Source organism: Ambystoma mexicanum, chromosome 5p, assembly GCF_040938575.1.
Source record: "Ambystoma mexicanum isolate Mex_15411 chromosome 5p, UKY_AmexF1_1, whole genome shotgun sequence".
Lineage (NCBI taxonomy): Eukaryota > Metazoa > Chordata > Amphibia > Caudata > Ambystomatidae > Ambystoma > Ambystoma mexicanum.
Window position 1 is genome coordinate 889,676,076 of NC_090930.1, and position 18,110 is coordinate 889,694,185.

The 18,110-nt window shown below is 46.9% G+C and overlaps 1 protein-coding gene across 1 annotated transcript in view; it reads left to right on the forward strand.

Annotated features, from left to right (window-relative positions):
• Positions 1-18,110, forward strand: part of PKD1L1 (polycystin 1 like 1, transient receptor potential channel interacting) — a 2,330,280-nt gene that overhangs the window by 338,207 nt on the left and 1,973,963 nt on the right. The window contains exon 5 of the mRNA XM_069613333.1: positions 16,179-16,347. Within this exon, the coding sequence (XP_069469434.1) occupies positions 16,179-16,347 (169 nt within the window). The remainder of the gene's footprint in view (positions 1-16,178; positions 16,348-18,110) is intronic.

An 18,110-nucleotide genomic window follows, 5' to 3' on the forward strand; every position in this document is an offset into this window, starting at 1 on the left:
GGTTTCACTTTAACAGGGTTTGGTCTACTGGCTTGGTTAATACTTGTTCTTCGTTCAACTTCAACCACTTATACAACTTCTACTTCAGTGTTCAAGATGTTACGAGAAGCACTTCTCTTAATAGAAACAAAATTAGGCACACCCGATTTCGGTTTGATGTTTATTGATCATTTTAAAATATGAGTGTACCTTCCTTTTGGTCAGCTTTATGCCTCCAAGGTAATCGGGAAACACAGGTTAAAGCGTGACCTCTTCTAATGTTAAGCAAACTTGTAACAAAGCGGGAAAGTCAAGTTCTATTTTATAAAGTTTACCGGCAACGTTCTCCTCTTTAATCGGAGACATGCAACCGCTTGGCAACAGGTTACATCTAGCAATTTGGAAAATAAATGCTTTCTTTACACACAAGTACTTCAGCTTTGTTAATATAAGCATGTGTTACATTTACCTTGTGTAATGCATTTAAAATTTTTAATTTCTTTGATTCCAATATGGAGTCTAGCTGAAATGCATACTGGAAACACAAGTGAACATTTGACTCCAATCTGAAATAAAAGCCTATTTCTGAACACAGTATGCGTTTGCTGAAGCCGTGGACAGATGGCTTGTTTTGTGTTCAGACCAAGCTTTGTTGTGCATTCCACAAGAAGCTGAAAGCAAGGCTTGTCGGCTCTCATGAGAAACCAGGAGTTTTTTACAAATCATTGAGTTTCAGTGGCTGCACTGGCCGAGCAGCTGTGGAATGTTACTGATTGTGATCTTCTCTGGAAAAATACTGTGAATTAATTCTTGAGTTCCGAAAACTGCCTTGCCTTCCTTCCTTATTAAGGGCATTGGGGAACTCCGTAAGTGCAAAATATATCTAAATTAAAGAGTTTGAGGAGGGCAAAACATCTTGTTTGACCATATATGGAATAAAGGCACAGTAACCATGTACTAAATGACACGATAGTCGTGAGGTTCGAATGCCAAACAAGTCTGGTTTATTCATAAAGTATCTCAGTCGGCTGACCGGGTCTCAACCCCTCACGACGTGTGTTCCCAGACACCGTGAGATTGAGAGAGAGGGCGAGCAGCGCCAAAGCAGTCATATATATACATAATACAACATCCTTTACAATATCATTCGGCCCACCCTTATACATGACGAACAAGCTAGGGTTCGGTAATTGAGAGCTATGCATGTAATTTCAGTCTAAACATTAGTATTCTAGCAAAGGCTGCAGAGACAGTTTTCTGTTATGGGGAACACTGGGCACTGGCGCAGGGGAGGATATGTTCTAGCAGGGAGACATTCCAACCAACGTTATCTGGTCGCTGCGGCTCATGAGCTAAGGGTCAGACAGTTCTGAGGCAGAGAAAATACCATACTCCGTGAAGGAGCACCGTTAGTTGCATATAATTCGCATTTAACTGCATTTTACAACAGCGCTTGCAAGACCAACCAGCACCTGGGGTACTGATTAGGCGCAGCTCTTTGCACAACTTCAAGGCCTCCAGGAGAGGAAAACAATGTATTTCTGTACGGATCTGCATTCCTGTCTACGTTGGCATTTCAGAGTTCAGGCTGTGGCCTTGCACCGTGTGTGGATCTGAAGCATAGAATATATTTGCAAAGCATTACCAAAACGAAAATGGCCGGCATTTACAAAATGGACTCCCAATGGTCACATTCGGGTTTCACGGTTTGCAATGTTTGTCACATGATGCGATTTGCTTCTGGCCAACATACTATTCATATCATTTGGGCTATGCATTTGCATTTTCAGTATAACAATCTTGTTGGAACGACTTCCCACTTCCGTGAACAACTTCTTTTCACTTTTTATGTGTACATGAGTCCAAATTAAGCTGGCTACAGTTAACGGCAAGGTATTCCTAACGATTTGGGATACAGAGCTTCTCTTTACCAACCCCATAATCACTGCAGCTCCCGACTGCTTCTGCTTCTCGGTTTGACTTCTTCTACTGCTACTACTATGGGCACTCTTAGGGGACACACCCCTCTGCTGCACGGGTGTCTCCGATCTGGCCTCATTAAGGGAGAGCCTTCCTCTCTCTCTCTCTCTCTCCAGTTTCCTTCGGCTTGCTTCTGCACACAGGCAGCTCTGCATTCCCAGCAATTAGGCACACCTGGAAAGACTGCCTGTTTCTTCCAATCTCTTCCAATGCTGCCACAGCCAAACGGGGTTTGTGAGCACAGGACCAACTGGGAGTCTGCAGGTAAAATCTGCTTTTCCTCTACTCCGGCATCCCTTCTGTGGTCACACTTCCTTGTGAACTACCTTCCTTATGCTCTGCTTTTTCTGCTTCTGCTACTGCCAACCTTCCAGCTCCTGCTCCAGCTTCCTTCAACTGCTTCTTTCTTCTGCAGCCTTTTATGCCCCTCAGGTGGGTTAATTGGCTTCAGGTATAGACCCTTTAGACTGATTTCCTGACCTTGCCAAAAGCTATTAGGCTTGCCTGCCTGTCCTTAGCTCCTGCATGCCGCCCCCAGCGCTCTTCTTCATCACAGCCCATGAGGGATTCTGGAACATGCAGTCGACTTTAGAAACATTCAGTATATTTACGTCTTTAAAAGGTTTAAGGATGATTTTTCCTCCTCTGATATTATTGAAAGAGGAGTTATAAGGTATAACCTTTTGAGAGATGGATGGGACAGGAAAAGTCACATGTTCATCGTTCCTTTTGACATACCTTTGGTATTGTGGAGGATATGGGGATTTAGGGGTGTAAAAGTTTGTTCTTCTGGTTCAACACTAGATTGAGTCATGCGAGGAACACATGGTATCAAAACTAAGAACGCAACACAAAGAGCAAGTTCAAAAGTGTTTATTGAACAGTTTTCAAGGGGTTAGGAAAAAATCCTAACTTTCCATAATGCTAGAATGGGAGTAATCTTGACCACTGAAATAAGGAAAGAAACAGTCCTAGTCAGTCTATGTCAAATCAAAATGGCCTATACTAAATAAAAATAAATGCCTGCCCTATATCTTATACAAAAAGTGTGTAAAGGGGAATGTGTATGCAAAGGAAAGTCAGTGTTATTAACATAAAGGATCAAGATGGCTGAGCCGGCTCTCCTCCCCACGTTGGACGGCACAGAATAAGGCGGCCCCCGTAGACAGGATGACACACTCTGGCTCAGGTTATTAAAAAAAAAGCAGTTCAAAACGTGGGTCGAGGCCCGGTGGCCCTTCCACGTTAAAGTCACCAAAAAGTTCTTTCACAGTTCAACTAAATTCACGTAGGTCTCCCTCTGTCGGGCTCAGATCTCTCAAGGCATCAACAGTTCACATAGGTCTCCCTCAGTAGGGCTCAGACTGCTCACCAAAAGTAACTGATTCAACGTAGATCTCCCTCAGCTGGGCTTGGACCTCGCAATCACAACACTTGCAGGGGCTCCCTTCCCCAAGCTTTATTCACATTCGTTAGGGGTTCTCTTCCCCTAAATTATTTCAGGTTCCAGGTCTCCCTCAGTCAGGCTCGGACCTTTCACTGATGTCGAAGACTTTTGAATGTGCAAGGTTTTTCCCATAAACTTGTCATGGCCATTGGACAAGGGTCCCGGCCTTCCTCACCTCGAGGGTACAAATGGACCCAGTCCTGAAACCTCAGGCGCCAGGCTCATGGAAAAGTGTGCTTTTCACACTCTGTGCCTAAGGCACGTGCATCAGGGCCGGGCGTGGCCATATACTATCATTGGAGGGCATGTGCAAGAACCTCTGGGAGTGGCAAGGTGGAGCCACAAGGCGGGGCCAAAGGGAGGGGCCGGAGCCAGCCTATTTAAGGCCATCCCGCTCGCATGCCTCTGCTTCGTGTTCTGCTTTCTGCAGCGTAACGCTTACCGCTGGCCCTACCTGTTCTTCATCTCGTCGTGCATCCACTTGATTCCAGCTACTCCATCGCTGAAGACCCACCTTACCTGATTCCAGCCTCTCCATCGCTGACTGCGCACCTTACCTGATTCCAGCCGCTCCTTCGCTGTGTGCGCATCTTACCCGTCTCCCATCGCTGTCGGAGCCTTTCCTCACCTGATCCGGGCGTCCAGCTACGCCGGAGCTCCACTTCTTCTCTTCATCTTCGCAGTACCTTCATCCTGCAGCCGCGGAGCAGCCTCCGAGCATCCAGGCTCAGCTCAAAGCCGCCAGACTTCTCCTGCAAGGGGAAAAGAACAACAGGTTAGAGGTCACTTAAATAACTAACGCTTGGCCGCCCCATACCTGAGTCTAGAGTCCTATTTTAAGTGCCAACTTACCAGCTAATTCGAGGGCTCCATCATCCTCAAGGGAATCCCCCGACTCGCTCCGTGACTCCGATCTGCCATCTTCACACCTATTGGGAAGAGAAAAGACATTGCAAGAATTATTATTTACAATCACGGCAAAAGACATTATAATAAACTAACAATAATCATAACCAAAAGACTTATCTTCTAAGTGGTTGGTCGCAGCCGGTCTGGATCGCCACTTCCACGGACCAGTGAAGCAACTAGGTCCACTCACCGCGCCCCTGCTACAAGAAGCAGGACGGAGAGCTCAGCGTTACAAAACAGGTGAGCTTACATGGAAAAACGCTTGCGCACTTCGTTTTGGCACGAAAGGGTTGAGGGAATTCACGACACCACCACGCCATTCTCATTGCCTCTCATCTTCTCTCAGGGGCAATACCAGCATCCAGAACGGTTGATTCCGCAGCAGCTGGCGGAGAGAGTCGATCCAGGGGAGCCAAGTCGAGGGAGGGCTCCGACCGTGCCCCAACACCCCCGCAGAGACTAGGTGAGCATAACAAAACTTCCACAGGACCACTTCGACTTTCACTTTAGCTCTCCCTTATGGTATTTACCCCAGTGTCTCTTGGTCTCGGTAGTTCCACAACACAATCAGAAAGGTTAACGGTAGGCCCCCCTCAGCCGGGCTCAAGCCTGCTTTATAGTTCACATCAAACAAATCGCTGTTCACTGTAGGCTCCCCTCATTCGGGCACAAGTCTTCTTCCTTGCCTTGGTTTCCTTGTCGAAGACTTTAGAATGTGCGAGGATTTTACATGTACCTCAACATGACAACTTCGACCCATTCGGTTCGCAGAGCCTTACGAAAAAAGACACACTCAATTCAGCCGGCCCATTCTGCTACTGATTTTCAGGGTTTTAATCTTTTGCTGAAAAAACTACCAGTCCCATAATACACTTGGACTGAGATCATTAGTTCCATTATGCTTCAGCCACACACATGCACCTGGGTTCCTCTCTCTCTTAGACTCACCTGGGTGGCCCAGCGCTGATAAGCAGGGTCTGGTGCTTTCTTGGGCTGAGGTCAGGGTCTCACCAAGTACCCCTCCTTCCTCCCCAACTCCTTCGTTCACCCGGGAGGGAAGCAGATCCTTCTTTGTTTGTCTTTCCTTCCAAACTCTGTCATTCACCCAGGAGGCTGTGCACTACCATTCCCAGAATGCACTTCTTCCTCTGTTTATCAATGCCCCAGATAATTGGGTGCTGGTCTGGACTTGTCCCGCTATGAGCTGCTCTCTCTGCTCTGGCTTCCAGGCACCGTCCAGCATCGCAGCTCGCTCTCTGAGTGCTTGGTACTTGGGTAGGGATCCTCTGCCGGACTCTGCCTTGCAGCCTTCCTCCTGACTTCCCAAGAGCAACTCCCTTCTCTACCCCTGCAGGCTCCTTTCATGCACCTGTGAGATGTTAATTGTCTGCAGGTGTTTGGTATGGGTTGGGTCTGCCTGACCTTGCCTGTCCTCGTTAATAGGACAACCTGCTGTCAGAATGGGAGAGTTTGTTCTCAGTGTCTTAGTGGTAGCAGGATCACCCTGTGTAATGGAGCGACTGGCTAATTAGTTTAATTCACAAAACCAGGGACCCGATATATCGTCTGTAGTTACTTGGATTAGAAAGAGCCTGTTGCTGCTCTTTACTCAGATGTCAAACACTGCAAGCCGACAGCGGCGAGAAACAAATCTCCACCGCGGCAGGTCGCACAAGGAGGGGGTCGACAGCTGACCAGGGAGGGTGGGGCCAAACCACATCACTGGGCTCAAAGAAATGGGACGGGAGAGAAACCAATCAATGTACTCGTAAGTCCATACGCTACCAAGTGGACAAGGTGCGCTATATTATCAGGGCACATGCAGTCACTAAAATTCCATTCAAACATGGTTAATACCTTAACTTGAAAGTGTACTTGCGGTTGCTGCCCTTGCCCAACCTTATATGTTGCTGCTTCTCAAGCGGGGGCAAAGCTATAATAGAACAGCAGTAAATGCCATATTTCCATACAATATCTGCAATCTCTGGCTGTAGAGGGTTCTTCCAGCAAACAGCTACACTTCAGCGAACACTTTGGCCGATCTCTTAGTAAGTTTTCCTTTTGTAATCTTCATACTCTTAGTCCCTCTCATCCTCGTCTCAGTCTTTTGGTATTCTAGTAGAAGAATGGGATTGGGGGATTATGGGAGTTGTAGTGTCCTTTTGAAGGGAAAGAGAAATAGGGTAGATTTTTGTCAGAAAAGGGGGTATGAATGGAAGGTTGCTGAGAAATGGGTTTCACGGAAGGAGAAGAAAAATTTGCATTGGGGTTAAGGGATGGTCCTGGTTTCCCCTGTTGGTGCCGTCGTCTTTTCTGTAAGGGAAAAGGATGGAGTAGGACGAAACTCTGATGACTATATCCCATAAAGACAAATGGGTTGTCGGGTAGGGATGTATGCAGAAAAAAAGATACTGCGTCTCGCCCAACAGCGCTCCTCCCGCAGTCCGCAAGGAGCCCCCTTTCCAAGTAATCCTCGCTCGCTTGTCTGACTCCAGGGTTGGGGATCCAAGAGTGATGGCCCTCCCATGAGTCCGGGATCCTGAGGAATAGCATTGGAGAAACACCTCCGGTTTCTCAGTCACTTCTTTGGAATTTACCTTTTCATCTTTAGTAGGAGGTTGCAATATATTAAAATGGCAATAAGCCAATTCCTCCTCTAAGTCTGTGGTACAAGTATTCCTCTTGAAGGAGAAATACAGTGTCTCACCTTGTGAAATCTCCCAACTGCCCTAGGTCCTTGTCTCCACCAAGGTGATCCTCCCGCAGTACACCACCCCCAGGATTAGGTTCAGTAAGAGTCTGCCCACTCCTGGCCACCTGGGAGGAGACTTTAGGCAGGGTTTTAGTGGGGGTTCTGCAGGATTCTTAAAAGTTAGTTTCCCAGAAAACACTGAGACGAAGAAGAATACTGTTTTCCCATGCATAAATGAATTTAGTACTGAGGCGAAGGAGGGGGACCGATCAATGAGGAACACCTGTGAGAACTGAGGTGCACGGTCTAGTATTTGGCATCACCCTATTTTCCCAATTCATTTGAAAGAGAAGAGGCAAAACAGAGACAGAGACTTCCTCCGGGTAGAGACTGGCAGTTCGGCAGCCAGAGTGCAATCCAGTGGAGAAGTAGGGAAGGAAGAGACTGTAACCTGGTGAGAGGCATGTCCTCGGGAGCTCTGGGGAGGCTGTTCTGAGATGGGAAGGAGCGGGAACTTCCCCGGTGGTCCAGGGAGCTGGGACGCCTAAGGAATACCATCTTGCATGCTGGGAAGGTCTCCCGAGCGGACGTGAAGCCGTGTGAGCCAAGGAAACACCCAAACGAGGTTGAGAAGGCCAGAGGCTGACAAATAGAGCCAGTGGGCCCACAGCAGGGGGTTGGGACGCCGGGAAACACTCCGAAGAGTGCATACTTGCCAACATCCTGTGGCCAAAAAGATGTAGGATTTTTCAAGTTTCAAAAATACTTCGCAGAACAATTACATCACAGGAGAATACAAAACATACATTGTTGGCACAACAGGAGCATTTTAAAATACACAACCCATCAAATAACACAACACGGAAAGATGTACAAATGTTTAAAATGTATAATTCTGAATGCTAACTTAACACCAAATTCAATTACCTAATTTCACAGAAGGTAATCACACAGAGCTGGTAGGCAACGTCTGCCACTGCTCTGTAGCAGCAGCATGGGCAATACATATTTACTCCTGCAGTGCAAGATGAATAACTGAATAACGTTTAGACTGATTCCCTCCTCAATCTGATATGCAGATGATGTGTGATGGTGGTACTGATCTGCCACTTCACTGGCAGTTCACCTAAGGCCTGTCCCGGCCAGAGTCATGTAGCTGTCAGGTCACTCGATTGGCCTGAGCCCATCACTCAAGGTAATCACTTACGCGCCCAATGCACAGACAGAATAACGAATGTGTTGCATGCTTTGTCCTGGGCTGGTCTCATGCAGTCTGCCTTAGTCACATAAATTACCTGCCCCTGTAAAAAGCAGTAGGATCTGTCACCCAAATCTGTAGGCGGTAGGACTGCTTAAAAAGCAGTAGCCTACTGCCTAAATCAGTAGGCTTGGCAAGTATGAGAGTGTCAGAAAGCGCTGCATAATGGAAGCTGTGTCTGGCACCCATATTTACTAAACAACGTTTTCCTCATGACAGTACTTAAGATATTTGGAAACCTTTTTGAAAAAAACAGATGTTGCAGCCAATGTCGGCTTGAGTTCCTATCTAGAGCGAAGCCTTTGTGCCTCTCTGGTTCCTTTCTCAGATGGCCAAGGGTCTGCACCAGGGGTGCCTGTATTGTGGCTGCAGCAATATATGTACAATTCCGAGAAATAAAGTTGGTACCCTTTAGTGCGCTCCTTGGGAAGAATTACTCAATCACTTGGTTGTGTTAATTCCAATTTGTTTATTCAGTATAGGTTCTGGATACTCCATACACTTAAAGTTTCAATAAACAAACTTTGTCTCCCAAATTGTCTCCCAACACGTGTTTCCCCATGACTTTAGCCACGGTTCCTCAGGGGAGATTCCTTGTCATGTTTCTCATAATTCTGATTCAGTATTGATTGGTATTCAATTTTCTCTCTCATCGGCTCTCTATTTGTCTTCCTTTTGTTCTTTTTCCCTTTTTTTTCCTTTTTTTCTTTTTTTCTTTTTTTCCCTTGTGTGTAGATTCTTGTGGATTCAAAGATGTTCCTTTCTCTCGGTACGATTGCCTCTGTGCACCCAAATCTGTAGGCGGTAGGACTGCTTAAAAAGCAGTAGCCTACTGCCTAAATCAGTAGGCTTGGCAAGTATGAGAGTGTCAGAAAGCGCTGCATAATGGAAGCTGTGTCTGGCACCCATATTTACTAAACAACGTTTTCCTCATGACAGTACTTAAGATATTTGGAAACCTGGTTTGCCTAGAAAAAATGGAGATGAAGGAAATCAACAAAGGGTTATGGCACCCGACAGAAAGCCTGGCAGGTTAGTGAACCAGCTGCTTTCCTTAACGACAACGGAAGCCTAAGAAATTCTTAGCTTTGAAAACTGCCTCCACCATAATCTTCATAGTCCCAGTATTTGGTAAGAAACTGGGAGACCAAGTAGTCTGGTGAGACTGGGACACTTGAGACAGTGGCCCTCGTTGCAAGTCCGGAGTAAAAAATCTGGTGTTACCATGATGGCGGCGGTACCGTTTCCATCACCACGTGGTGGCGGAAACAAGGTAGGATTACAGCTTGGCGGCCGTGCACATCAGCAATGCACGGAACCGGTGCCACCACCATTACTGAAACACCAGCGGAGACGGATGTACCACCACCGATGTTGATGTTGCGGAAACACTAGAACCGCAAATACTGTGATCGCCGGAACAAGAAAGAGGGCGGTGGCCATTACAAAAATCACAATCCACTGCAATCCTCCTGTACCAGAAGGTATCCAGCAACAGTGAGCGGCCAAACATACAGAGGGACATGGCATCCAGAATCCCACAAGTCTGTGTGCGCAAGCCCTGCTTCAGTGAAACAGAATTCAACATGCTGGTAGACCACATCATTGAAAATGAAGGAGAGCTATTTTCAGATGACCAACAGCACAGCATGCAGCTGAGGCGCAAGGCCATATGGGCTGAGAAGGTGACAGCTGTGGGTGTCACAGCCCGCAGCGTCAAGGACTGCGTAAGAGATGGGATGACCTGCGCCTAAGTGTGCAGAACCTTATGGCAGCCCACAGATGACAATGGTCAGCAACAGGTGGCGGACCTCGCTCACCCCTAAAACTGCTCCCATGGGAGGAAAAGTGCAGCAGTGTGCTGCACCTCTAGGGTATTGAGGGAGTCAGTACAGCGGAAGCAGGAGGTGGGACACCTGGCGAGGCTGGTGAGTACAGAAAGTGCACAAATATGAAGCTGATTCAAGTTAATCCTACGCCCCCCCATCAATGCACTGAAAGACACATATCACAGTCCACACCACCCTGAGCGCACACAGTACTCCCATGCCCCCCACCCCCAATACAGTGCAAAGCTAATCCGATGGCCTGCACCCAAGTGCACCCATAAACACTCAAATGACAATGCACCACACATCAACGCGGGTAACCACAATGTCATGTTGCGCGATGACTGTGTTGCATGTAAGTGTACTATACCCATCCTGTCAGTCCACTAACAGCATGCCTAACATTCATCCACAGGAGCATCATCTGATACCGATGTCGGACAACCAGGGATGTCGAGGGAGACGGGACGTGCACGTTGGCCAGCACATCAGTCAACATCAGCTGCAGGCACCTCGGCCATCCATGAAGTCACAACGGCCCAGGTACACCACTCCCAAGAGACCACAACTCCTGCTGCCCCTGGGACACAGCAGGCACCCCAGGCCAACACCTGTGCTGCCCCTGGGACACAGCAGGCATACCATAGCCCAACACCCCTGCTGCCACTGCTATCCCACCGGGAAGTGCACCACCACCACACCAGGCCGAGTCCCATATCACGGACAGCAGTCAAGAGGAACAGCCTGCTGATCCATCTGGATTAGGCAGCGAGGAGAACCCCAACACCCCTGATCAACTGGCCGCATTCAGCCCAACGAGCCTCAGGAGTCCCATGCGCGCTCCCCAACTCCATCTCTGCAGGATATCAGTGGTCGTCTCCAAAGGATTGAGGAATGGCAGGACATGCTGGCCACACTGGTCGAGCAGCACCTCGGGGAGTCCAGACTGCAACGTGAGGAATCTAGGCTGCAGCACGAGAGCAACCAGAACATTGTCTGCCAGGTTGCACGTGCCATTGGGTGTTGTGCCACTTCAAACATGCTAATGAAACGGAAGGTCAGTGAGGGCAACAGTGTCCAGTCAAACATTGCATAAGCAATGTTGCTGGCCCTGCAGGCCATCATGACGCGCCTACCCCCACATAACCCCACAATGTCCTCCACCAGCACCACACCATCGAGCTCATAGGCAGCCCCAGGAGGAGGTCCATGCAGGTTTGAGACATCTCAGAGAGAAAAACTTGGGGCCAAACGTGGCAAGAAGTAGTGCTGTTTGAGTCACAATTGTTTCACATGTTGGCATATTGTGTCTGGAGCCTGGGAGGTGCGTGGGTATGTTTGGGCGGTGGGGTGCGTGAGGTCCATAGTGAGGATAGGTAGTTTGGGCCTGGCAGGTGGGTGGGTACATTTGGGCGTGTATTTTTGTAGCACGCATTTCAATTATTTTTCTCATAACACACTGGGTTATTAATCTGAATTACGAGTGGACAATCCTTCTTCGGTGTGTGTATTAATTATTTAATCAAAGTGTTACAAACGATGTGTATTTTAATGTGCTCCATGTGGATGTGATGTTTGTTCAGAAAAAAATTGTTAATAAGTGCTCCCCTTGCTTGTTGTTCATCCATGGCACCCTGCCGTCGTGGCACACCCATCCCACCATTATCGTCCTCATCCTCCTCATCTGCTGGCTCCATGTCCGAGGGCAGTGGAATGTTCCTGCGTATACACATATTGTGCAGCGTGGCACATGCCAGCACAATTTTGCAGACCTTTGCGGGGCTGTACAGCAATTTCCCCGTCAGATCTGCTGAGGTAGCGGAACCTGGCCTTCAGCAGTCCAAAGGTCCGCTCTCATGCCCGTCCCCGGTAGTAGTCGTCCTCATGCCTGTTCCATGGTCGTCTGACTGGTGTCATGAGCCATGGCATGACGGGGTAGCCAGCATCACCTGCATGGGAGTGACAGAAAGGTGATTGAATTTTTTTTGCGGGAATTTGGTGTTGGCGATGATAGCATGAACACAGTCTCTGTATAATGTTAGCACACAACATAGTACAGGCCACAGATTTCATAATGCATACTGCAAAATAGTTTTGGATCAACTGTTCAATATTACACACTTGGCTCACTCATTCCTACTGAGACTATTTGTCCTGCTCAATGTCTGCATTCCTGATGGCCTGGTAAGCAACTACATGTCTTATTCCTTCCTATGTACTAGGTGCCTCATGTCTTGCAAGGTGCTGACAAAATCGGCGTCAAGCACCCGCAGCGCACAGGAGTGAAGAAACTGCTGTGCAGAGCGGGAGAAATAGCCATTGAGCACATGGGAGCACCTGCTACTTTTATCATCGGTGACCATACTCCCTTGTCAACATTGCATGGTGTGCCACTCCATGGTTAGGGGGTATTTCCATTAGCCAGTATATGGTTTCCCATGACATGGCTAAATGGCATGTACCTATTGCAGCGGTAAGCTGGTTGAACTCTGGTGAGTGTCTTTTTGCCCCCCCCACCCCCAATACACACAGCTCCTGCATTGGTCATTCTACTCACCCAACAGCCAGGGAGAGACTGGTGAGTGTCTATCCTCCACCCCCCCACTACACACAGCTCCTGCATTGGTCATTCCACTCACCCAACAGCCAGGTGTTCTCCTCCACATAACGTGCCATTTACCCTGGCAAAGTGGAGTTCCGCAATACGATTTGAGTCGTGTGTCGACCCCGGGAAACGTGCACCGTAATGCGTGATGAGTTGTTGTGCATCACAGACCATCTGCACATTCAGGGAGTGGAATTGTTTCCAATTTCGATAGACCGCCTCAATGGCATGTCTGGCAGTCAACTCCACATGAGTGCAATCTAAGGCACCAATGCAATTGGGAGTGCCAGCAAGAGCATGGAAGGCCACTTTGGTGGCATTGACCTTTGCACGGGTTCGGGGTAAGGCAATGTGGTCTGGCGCAGCAGTGCATCCAGTACCTGGAAGAGTATCCTTGGAAAACAGGGTTGTGACCGCCCGTGCAGCTCACCAACGGTGTGCTGATAGGTGCCAGTTGCAAGGAAGTGCAGTACCAACACTACCTTCAGCAAGGGTAGAATTGCAGTCCAGATGTTAATTATGCTGCAGATGTCATCATTGATGAGGGTGACGATTGATAATATTGTGGCCCTGTCAAACGCGGTATAATGTGTGGATTTGACTTGGGGGTCAGGTTCAAGGGTGAGGCCCTGATGCGGGCTATTGGTGGCTGCCTACAGGGTGGTACCTGCTGTACAATGATGTTTGGGATGGCCACCGGGTTCCTCATTTGCCTCCTAAAACTACACCTCCTCCTCTGCCTCAGTGCTGCTTCTAACTCCATAGATGCTTGCAGATTTCCCATCCAAATTGCTGCTAGACCGACTGTCAGCATGGTTGTGTTGGGAGGTGGGTTGGGTGTGGTCCTTTTGTAGGTTCCCAGTGGCCAATGGTGTGCAGCTGGGTAAATTTAGCCCACATGGGGCCTGTTGCTTCTCACCTAGCACTGTTTTAACGGCTGGTCTGCGGTGCCGGTATTACAGGTGCAGTGGTCACGGTGCTACCACCATTTTAATGGTAGTGTTTCTGTGTAGGTGGTACTCATAATGTACCCAGTATACCGCTGTGCCGGTGATTCAGGGACGTCCGGCGAATCGTCCCGCTGTTTTTGGTCACGGGGCTACCGGGTGCTGTAGCACCATGGGGGTCACTTTGTGGTGACTGTTAACGCCATCGCGGGTCTGAATGTGCCGGTCCTGAAAACGGTGCTGGTACGGTGCTACCGGCACCGTTGTTTCCGGACCGGAAAGGTTGTAATGAGGCCCAGTGTCTCCATCTGAGCAGCCAAGAAAGGAGAGGCAGTCTCTTGATATTGTGAACATTGTGACCAGGGGCATGGAGTCATTCCCCCTGGTGGTGTTTTGTTTTGAGAAAGCCAAGAGAAGAGAGGTGTCCTCTTAGCATTGTGAATACGGTGGCCAGGGAAAGGGAGTTGTTTTGATTGAACTTGAAAGTTGTCTTCGGAATCCGGAGAAGGGAGCCATTCTCGCAAGGTGGAATACCCACATGCAATTGGACATTGTCCAGAGAAAGGAAGTCATTCCTCTAGGCCTGAAAGTCCCCTTTTTCTTATCATTATTAGTTGTAAGTATGAGGGTTGGAAATAGGCGTTTCGACACAGGACAGTGGACTATTTTGGTTTCGACAGACATCCTGAGTATTTCATTAGAGAAAGGGAAACCCCTCTTAGTTGAAAGGAGAGATGGGGTTTTTCCTTTACTTTTATGTTACTAAAAGTCTATGGCAACCGATTTACCACCATTTTGTCAAGAATTGTATGTCTGCACCCTTGAAGCACATAAGAGAAATGTTGTATAGCCTCATGTCATGTTTTACATTAATACACCTCCAATGCCCGCTCATGAAATCCAGGAGTTAATATCACATTTTAGAAAGCCTATACAGAACTAGAAAGACTTTATAGAAGGATGACTACATCCATTTCTGAGATATAGAAGAGTTTATGCTGATGATGGATCACAAATCAACTGCGGGCATAAGAATGCTACATCACACAAACATCAATAATGCGCCTGAATTTGAGTATTAAATAAAATTGAACAAAAAAAGTGTAGTGTGCCTGCAGGCTCAATGAAGATTTTTATACCATGTCAAATTATTTGTACCCTGCACCCCTGAAAATTAGACTCGCATTGTCCATTGCTGGGAATCAACGCCCCAGATACGAGTGGGGAGCAGCCCACCAAAGACACATAGATTTGCTTCATGTAGAAAATGCAGGCAATTGTGTGATGGAATATTTAGTATTTTGTGGTCTAGCTGTAAATTCTGCACTTTATTTTTAATGTCAAGAAGGTTGTTTCAATATCTAGAAGGCTAGAAGTTCGGGGGGGTGGAGGGAGAGGTGACAATGGTCAGAATTGTAGATGATTCAGTCAATAAAAACTAGCTACTCATCCACCCGATAATGCAAATTCCAGTTTCTATATTCAAGTGTCTTTGTGCACAGATTACCCAGGGCCACTTGGCACGTGAGAACTTTGCCTCTTGGGAAGACATCTTAAATTCCGTTCAGGATTGCCAAGTATAATGCGTAAGATATGCAGAACACATTATTTCTGAAGACATGAGTCTGTTTTTTGATGTTGTTGCTTGGTTACTATTTATTTGCACTGATTACTAGGGGTACTTCGTAATGATGTGTATCTTCAATTAAAACAAATATTTCGGACTAGGAAAATGTGAAACTATTTTTTAACAGGTAATGCACTGATGGGCTAATAAAAAATGGGCCTGGGCTCTACAATATACAACGATCACTTTTGATAGATAGACAAGCACACATGTTGTGTTCTTCCCCAGACCCGTCCTAAACAGTCAGAAGTGTTCTGGACGGCATGGAAGGGATTAATAGCGGCATCCCACGTCAGATTTCCTATCTCAAAGTGTAGATGACTGTGTTGGCCACACTTGAACATAAATATTGGAATGCTCATCCTATTTAATTCAAAATGGTTGAAAGTTCATGTTTGAGCCTGCTCTAGACACTGAATAACAGCACCATAGCACTCATTTCTCAATCACAAAAACTGATCTCAAGTGTTGTCTTAAAGTGGCTGAAACATTTTCAGTTCACATTTTTATTTTCGTTCTGCTTGTGCAAGGTGGACCATAACCATCCATTCAGCATTTAAAGAGCTGGACTAGTCGCTGCCGACTCTTCTAGCAGCTACTATCTTATCCGACCTCTGAACTGAAAAGATAATGGTGTGAAGGCATCCTTAACCTGCGCATCTTGCCATTTTCACTTCAGACTATCTGTGATGCGGTAGTCTGTTCTCACCCCTGCGGCCACTGGCTGCCATGCCAGAGTTGGGATACTGGGATTCTCATGTCGTCTTGGAATCCCTATTTGTTCCAGTGGGGCCCCCAGCATTGCAGTGTTCGGGTGGGCGTCTTCCTTCAGACCTTTGCCTTTGTGCCATTTCAGAAGGCCCTTAGAAGGTTAGCCCCTAATCTGTTTTCTGTTTTTTTTGCAGCCGTGTCTGTTCTTACCACTGGAACTGTTTTTGCGACGGACACCAATATAGTTTTCCAGGCAGTGACTGCTGACCTATGTGCAACAGAATTAGTATGGCATTTTGGAGATGGCCCACCTGAAAGAACCACAAGGAAACGCATTACAAAAAGATATGGAGTTCCGAACAGGTGCCCTCTTTACCTTACACACTTCCAAACGTTATTCATGTTCTTAACTCTTTCCAAGGTGGCTGGGTAATTTCTTCATTTCGAGTATGTGGCAGCATTTTGACAAATGTCATGCTAGGCTTCCTGGGCAACAGTTGATATCTGTGTACCTGAGAACCACATTTGTAATGGCCTATATGCATAACTGTGTGTGGGGTCCTCTGGGAATTGGTGTGCCTACAGGGTCTTTGGATCTTTTGGATGCCTTCCTGACTGGTGGCTGCTTGGTTGTTGTACTGTCTTCTCCATTGTAATGTGAGTTTCTTTTTTCACTTGAATTTCTTAAGCACTGACGTTTATTAATGCTCACTCATGTGGTACAGCTGGACTCAGATATTGATTTAATTTGTTCCCATTGTTAAATGGATTCCATCGGGGTCGAACTGGTGCATCAAATTTGCTTGGGCACCATTAAAAAAAAAAGTGGCCCAAAGTTGCAAATTGGAATTGATTCCTTAGATGGTATTCTTTCAGTAGTGCCAAACGGGCAGTTTTTGGTAAAAATTGCTAATAGTGCATTTGAAATATTTGTTTGTAGCATTGGTCAAAAATATCAGTCCCACGGTGAAGTAACTGATCACACTGTCCCACTTTGTTCATAAAACGGACCCACTTTGACCAAAAAACGGTCCCACGTTACTATGCTGGTTAGCGCTGTTAACCTATAGGCCAATCCAGGCCTGGATACCCTATATATATGTTAGGGTGCAGATGGATTATGCACATACTACATTGGTTTTCTAGTATTTGGCTTCCACTGTATGTAGTTCCCCATTTGTTTCTCCTTGTTAGAGTAGGGGGCATAAAACACAGTGATGGCTGATGAGTTGTTTTTTTTGAAGGGTATAAATATTTGCCCGTAGTATATGATTGTAACTGAGCAGAGCGAGGGAGCCCAAACTAACGAAAATGGGTTAGGGGGACCGGGGGATTCTTCTCCCTCCCGAGAGTAAATGTTTTGAATAATGGGTTAAAATGGTGCATTACAAAGCACACTTTTTGGGAAAATGTGGGTAAAAGGCCAAGAATCGGTTTTGTTGGTTGTAGGGTAAATCATGAACAAAAAGTACAATAGATGCAAGTCACCAAAAGTGCACAGGGCATTTCCCAATGCATTATCATGCCGGTCTGTGCAATATATGCCAGTATAAAAAAATATTTGTATGCTGGCTTTGCCCATATATTTCCATGCTGGCTCCACCAACATATGCTGGTATTCCCATATAAAACCATACTTATGTTCGCTTTAAGATGTTTTTCTATAGTATCATTACTGGCACTGGGCACAAAACTGTCTCTGCCAATATATGCCAGTACTCCTATGTATGTACATACTCACGGTGGTTTGGCCATTAAAAGTGGCATAAGAAAACCTGTCCAAACTGGTTCCATTGTCAGCCAGTCCAAACCCATAAGAACTGCTTGATTCATCATAGATGATCAGTTAATAAAAAGTCACACTACAGTGAAGAATATACAGGCCACTACGCCAGAGCGAGATAATCATGCTTGCTTTTTTAAAGCTGCAGAGTAATAAATGTCATGCCACAGTAGGCAATGGCTAAACTGACTGCAGAAAAATGGCCAGTCTAGCCAGTGAATGGCACACATGAACTTGCCTTTGGCCAAAAATACCAGTAAAACATGCAAAGTCAATAAAGGATGTGGCAGAAATGCTCCAGTGATCCCCAGTCTCCCAGGGCCTTACACACACACATGCATCC